Source organism: Trematomus bernacchii, unplaced genomic scaffold (genome assembly GCF_902827165.1).
Source record: "Trematomus bernacchii unplaced genomic scaffold, fTreBer1.1, whole genome shotgun sequence".
In the NCBI taxonomy this organism is placed as follows: domain Eukaryota; kingdom Metazoa; phylum Chordata; class Actinopteri; order Perciformes; family Nototheniidae; genus Trematomus; species Trematomus bernacchii.
The window spans coordinates 15732709-15739196 of record NW_022987714.1 but is presented as its reverse complement, the minus strand read 5'-3'; the positions used below and the strand labels follow the sequence as shown (position 1 = coordinate 15739196).

The window sequence follows — 6488 nt, the reverse complement described above, 5'->3', positions numbered from 1 at the left end:
ACACCTGACATGTCTTTTATATGTTTGTACCTGGTAAATATCACTAAAGTACTCAATACAACTGATACGTACCTTTTTAAGGGTTACTATGGCCGCAAGTAAAAAACAAAATGCTGACTCAACAGGAACTTTCCCTCCATTGCTCTTCTTTGATATTGAGAACATGGGGTTGTTATAAATGTCTTAATAAAGTACTATTTTCTGTCAGACCTCTTTTATAAGGATTGTGAACTGTACCTGTGCTTTTTTATAATTTTGTACTTTCACTGCTTGTGCTTTATTGTCCCTGTCCTCACCTGCACTATGATTACAAAATAAATAAAAGTATAAAATAAATTCCCTTCTTCCCAGTTACGGGATACAACGTGTATTATTTGTGTCACTACATTTAGAAGTATTTACTGTACCTGCAGATAATCCTGCCCTGAAACTGGGCCACCTCCAGAGGGGAGAAGCGGATGCTGAAACTTTGCATCTCCCCGGGCTCTATGGCCCCGATGCCGGGCTCGACGCTGAAGGGAGGAAGCTCAGGATTCCCTGTCAGGACGCTGGCCAGAGCGCTGGAGGGACGGGCTTCACTTAACATGGCTGACCTGTTGCCTGGTCGGGGGCTCGGGGTCCCATCTGTTATAGAACACACCGACTAATGTTCACATTTACAGCACACACAGTCCCAAACTTCATTCTGGCATGCATGGAAATGTTATTAAGTATGTTAAATTCAATCTTTGAAGATAATGGTACAGCAAACACAGTTTTTGCGGTCATATATAATGTAGACTTCAGAATATACAATAACAAAAAGTATGAGTACCTCTTTGTTCATGGTTTAAAATGTTGTTATTCTGATCCCTGATGACTTGCCAGGAGAATTCCAATTTCACAGTGCCGTGATTCACTATCTGTAGTCTGCAGAGACGCACACAAACAAAGAATTTAACGTCACATTTGGGATTAGAGATTCAACAATTACTCAACTAATCAATTACTGTTCGGAAAATATATGAATCATCAAAGCAATTTTTAATGTAATAAGTGGCTGTTTCTTTTTTTAGTTTTTTTTAACCACAGTCAGAAAGATGGGAAGACATGCAACATGAGATCTTGTGTGAGTCCATAGTTCATCTTGATTATATATCGTTTCTGACCCCATACGGGAGTGGCACCACCAGACGCTACACTGAAAAACAGGGAAAAGTGGGGTTGTTCAATTGACAAATATGCAGTTAATATATGAGACAGAATGTATTCATGTTTCTCATCTAAACATCAATCAATCAATCATGTAGAACTATTTTAATCTTGAGGGATGTGCATTCTATAAGTCTCAGTCATGTTAAGAAATAAGAAAAAAGTGATGTTTATCTCTGTAACTCCGCCCACTGAGCACATACGTCAGCAGCTTGCTCTGCAGCCAATTATTCAGCTTCTAATTATTATTGACAAATATTGTATTCACAAATCAAAATGGTCGGACTCAAAACCATACTTTAATCGTTTCGTAATTGAACTTGAACAATATGGCACTTTCATGGACAAGATGAAAAGCAGAACAAATTGCAAAAACATTTTTATTTGAGCATGTTGAAGCTTTTTTTTTTTAAACAAAGGGCGGGGGGGGTCCACCATCTTTTTTCCCGCATCGGAGGAGTAAGCTGGTTCTGTTCCGGGGAGATCTCTACAAGGTAAAAGTTATTAAAAGTTATTAAATGTCATCAAATGTTTGTCATAGTTAGAGGTTATCACTTTAGACGCATTGTTTGCAAAAAGCTGAGTTCACATTTGCCCGTTACACCGAGCAACGGTAATACAGCTGTCAATTTGTAAACATTGTCATTCACTGGTGTTAGCTAGGATAAAGCCATGAAAATCATTAGGTGAATTTATATTTATTGACTTGTTTGCATATAGCGTGTTTTTATAGTGTGAGTATTTGTAGGGCGTAAGTCCGGCAGTTGCTTGCTTTACAATATTTAAAACGTTGAACCTTTCCCAAAGTTAGCTATGCACATTTAGCCGAGTTCAGTGAGGAGGGGGAGGGGGGGGAGTCATAGCCGGTCGACGAGCTTGCGGCATGTTCGCGCCGTGGTACTTGTTGTTTTAAAGTGGACCTATCATGCTATATTTGAATAATATAGTGTAGGACCATACCTATATAAGGCATATTTATACTTTTTTTTTTTCAAAATACCAAACAGATCATGCATTTTAGCCATGCCTCATTTTGCTCAATTTGACAATTTCTAGCTCTGTTTTAGCAAGGGCAGATTCAGTGAGAACAGCACCACCTACAGGCCTGGCATATGTACTACAGCATCTCCAGCGCTTTCGAACGGCAATGGCCGTGGCTGTCTCCTCCTGATTGGTGGAGTTGGCCCAATAGCCGTAGCGCCACTGTCCTGATGTCAGGACAGTGTTCAAATCTGGATCAGTTTTTTATCAGATCCGTTGCAGCCCCTTTTTTAGAGATTTGGGTATGGAGGAAAATAGAGAGGGTTGTGTTTTCTGACACTTGGTGAGTTCCCTGGAACACCGGGGACACATATTCATGTATAAAAGACGTACAAAAGTGCATTTTGCATGATAGGTCCCCTTTAAATGATTGTTTAATGTCTGCTGAACACATTTTACCGCTTCAGTCCGGCTCTGGATGTCTGTCTACTCTTGTGCCGACTTTTAAGGGCGCTGAGGCAGGTCGTACCTTACATTTCTAGGCGACCATCTTTACCCATTTAAGGTGTTGGTTGTTAAAGATATTACAATATTGTCCTGGGATCCCTAAAAAACTACGTTTATGTCTCGGCTTTGATCCGCTCTGTGTGTGTATTGTGTGTGGGGGTGTGTCCCGGATAGCGACACTTAATACAAGAGAGTGGAGCAGTGGCGGATATTGATATGAGCGACATGGGCGGTTGCCCAGGGCGGCATTTTGACTGGGGGCGGCACAAGCGCCAATTTGCACGAAATGTCTTATAGTGTATTGTTGTTGTGGGTCGAAGGGGGCGCGGCGGCCCTTATGACAGCAGGCAGCTGGGATACAGACTCAAAGAAGGGCGGGGGTGATCTCAGGTCGCCTCACTATGGAGAGAGAGAGAGGGGGGCGGCGGGTAAACTATCTCTATCAAATAAACACTTTCGATGTTTATAAAGTAGTACTGCAATTAGTACAATTAATCTCACGCCTCGAAATGCCACCAAAATCATTCATACAATATAAATAGTTTTGCAGATATATTTTTTTCTTGGCCTGGGTTGTATGAAACAATAAATAATTATTTAAAAAACAACTACGGCAAATTGGTATAGTCTTGACCTGTAGTTGACAGTGTTGGGGGAGGGGTACGCTATGCATTGATTCTCGGGTCGAAAATGTGTACCTACGGTGATGGAGAAAAAAAGGCACAAGGCATCAGGTGCCCAGTTTAGAAAGAAAAGGAAAGAAGGGGCTATATCAGCTAGAACCGCCACTGGAGTGGAGGATATTAATGACCATTTTAGCAGCGATGCACATACCCTGAATATGAGACCAGAGGACATTGGGATTGTCCTGGAAGGCCAACAGGTACTTACTGATGTGGACAACATTGCATTAGCTGCTACCATGTTATTTGGACTAATGTATGTAATGAACCTGAACTACCCCCCTAAACTGAAGTGCACGTTCCAAGTGCTCCAGAACATTTTAATGGAGCTAGACGGCAACATGCTTTCCAAGAAAGTCCAAGCGTTTAAAAACAGACTATTTGAGTGAGCTGTTGCCATGGACCTTTGTGCACGTTTACAGCATTTATACTGGACTTTCATCGATACAACTGTCTTGCACTTAATTCCTTTGTTCATGCTTTTTGCTGTATTTATTTGCACGTTTCAGAAGTGTGTGTTTTTCCTGGGGTCATGTGTTTCAGAATGTACCACTTGCATCAAAGTGCGATGTCAGATTTGCAGAAGTGTCTTTATCTAATTGCGCTACTTCAAAATGTCAGTTCTTCCCCCACATTAGACTGTTGGGGTGTTTTTATTTGTAATACTTTCTTTACTGCATTTGTAATGAGAAACCAGGCCATTATTATACTTTCATGTATTTTTACAAAGCAGTGCCCTTTCATATTAGCAGATTACTATTTAAATAATGGATTTGCAAGAACATTTCATTTTTTTGTTAATTGTTTACTATGAAATATAATGGTTACAAAAATAAGCATTTTTTTGCCATCTGGCACAATAAACCTTTATTTTTGGGGGAATAGAGAATAGTTTCCTTTAAGCTTCCTTGCTGTGTTCTCTAACACAATAATGTATACATGCATCACACACGTTTTTTATTTATTCTATTTCTTTATTTTCAATGTATTTGTTAATTCTCCTGGCAGAGTTTAGGCTGCATGATGGAAAAAACAAAAGCTCATCTGGATGTGTAGTTGGTTGTTACTATTGTTTTATTTTTTGAGAAGAATACATGAATGTTGTTCAAAGAAATGTGTTTGTCTTTATTGACTATTTAAAAAAAAATGTTATGATAAATGCTGTAGATAAGAGATTAGGATGGATCCTGTACTGATTAGAAGAATGTATGAAATGCCTCTATTTACATCAAATAAATAATCTTTACCTTGAGCAGGCTAGGTATTAAACAGAAAACTATAGCATGTAGTTTAAACAAAACATTAATGTGGCTTTAACAGGTACAAATTAAAAGTACACATGATTTTAATATGTGCAACCAATGTACATATCTTTTTTTATGTAAATCCAACAGACTTTTTACAGTGAAGCTTAAATAAAGAAATCATGTTGCTTTAACAGGTACAAATGAAATACACTAAGCATATTAAAAGCCTAAAATGAACATTAAAAAGTCATGTTGGTTAAACATAGGGTAAATGAATATACCTAATATTAAAGGAAATATTCAAATGAACATAAACATTTCATGTTTCTTTGACTTAAAATAGTTGTGTGTTTTTAACATAATGTTTTTAATATGTGTAACCAACAGCATTTTTTTTCAGTGTATGTTGAAGTTGACCTCACATAAAAATCATGCCCTCGTGGGGTTTCACTCATGTGATTGGCTGCAAATGAGGGAGACATATAATTGGCTACGGATGTTTTCCTGTTCAAACGAATGCCTTTGTGAAGCGAGCAACATTAGGGGAGTCTCACAAAACCCACACGAATGCAGAGTTCACAACATGAAAGGGTTAGGGTTAGATACAAATTGCAAACACTTTTAAATACATATGGTTGATTTATATTACATTTATACAAATCAATACATATTTATGTGTGGATCTACAATATTCATGAAACTTATTTCTATATATGTGGATTCTTTTTTAATTTGTATAAAACGATAATTATTTGTGCATTGAAAGATATTTTGTGGATAGATACATTTAAATGTATATTCATACACCTCTGTTTCCCCCCCACAGCTTGACTTACTGGTGGAGCCTGGTTTGGTACAGCATGGTGTCTTTGAAGTGGATGGTGTCGGCGTTGCTGCTGAACTTCACATAGTCACAAACTGCGCTGATACGTAATTCCAACTCCAACTGGGACCCCTCCACTACAGAGCAGCAAGGCTCAGGATCTGTCTTTTTCACCTGCGGGCAATAATATGCATGTTTTCTCAACTATAAATGTGAACGTTCTCTTCAACATCTATTTTACAATCAGCATATTGACCTTATTCTTCCCAGTCTGCTGGGGAGATGCTGAAGCCGGCCTGGAAGAACTCAGCCACTGCACCGTCCTCTGTCGGTCGTCCCAGTCAGCCACCTTCTCTAGCGGCTGCTGGAACTCCACCTGACTAACCTTGCATCTCATTGGCTGGCTGGTCAGAGTCACTGGCTGATTGGAGCAAAAGGTGACCACCACTTCCTTAGAACAACCAGCATGCAGGTGTCCAACCTGTAAGAAGAAGCGGATTGATTTTGATCACATGCAGCGAGGTGTTATCTTAAATCGAATGCAACGTTTTCACTGGTACCATCAAAGTTGGCGGATGAAGTATAACAGATTTGCGGATGACATAGACCTCGTAGCCGGATCCAGGGAGGATGTACAGTAGCGCAGTACCAAATGTATGGAGACAGCATGGACATTATAGTATGTATATATGGAGATTGGCTATTGCTAACTATCAGCTTTGGAAACTATATAAAATAAGGGGGACGGCTGTGGCTCAGGTGTGTAGTGCGCTTATCTGCAAATCAGGTTAAGTGTTTGGAAAAAAGTACCAAACACTTAAGCTCGGCTGACATTTCAAATGCTGTACACTGAACAAAGAACTCTGTGAAACAGGAGATATAAAGACTGGGAGGGTTTTTTGAATCGCTGATGGAAACTGCTAGACGGCGAAACTTACAGTGATTTTTTGTCCTGGAGATTGGAGTGTGTGTTAGAGGGGGAAAGGAAGAGAAGGTGGACTATTGTATGCAATGTTCTGCACATAACAGTTGTTATGCAAGACCTTGTGAGTGTGT

The 6488-nt window shown here is 39.4% G+C and overlaps 1 protein-coding gene across 1 annotated transcript in view; it reads right to left on the bottom strand.

Moving 5' to 3' along the window:
* hydin (HYDIN axonemal central pair apparatus protein) overlaps nucleotides 1-6488 on the bottom strand; it is a 129932-nt gene that overhangs the window by 16763 nt on the left and 106681 nt on the right. Inside the window, 4 exon segments of the mRNA XM_034141588.1 lie at nucleotides 408-624; nucleotides 815-909; nucleotides 5446-5606; nucleotides 5689-5913. Of these exon segments, the coding sequence (XP_033997479.1) occupies nucleotides 408-624; nucleotides 815-909; nucleotides 5446-5606; nucleotides 5689-5913 (698 nt within the window).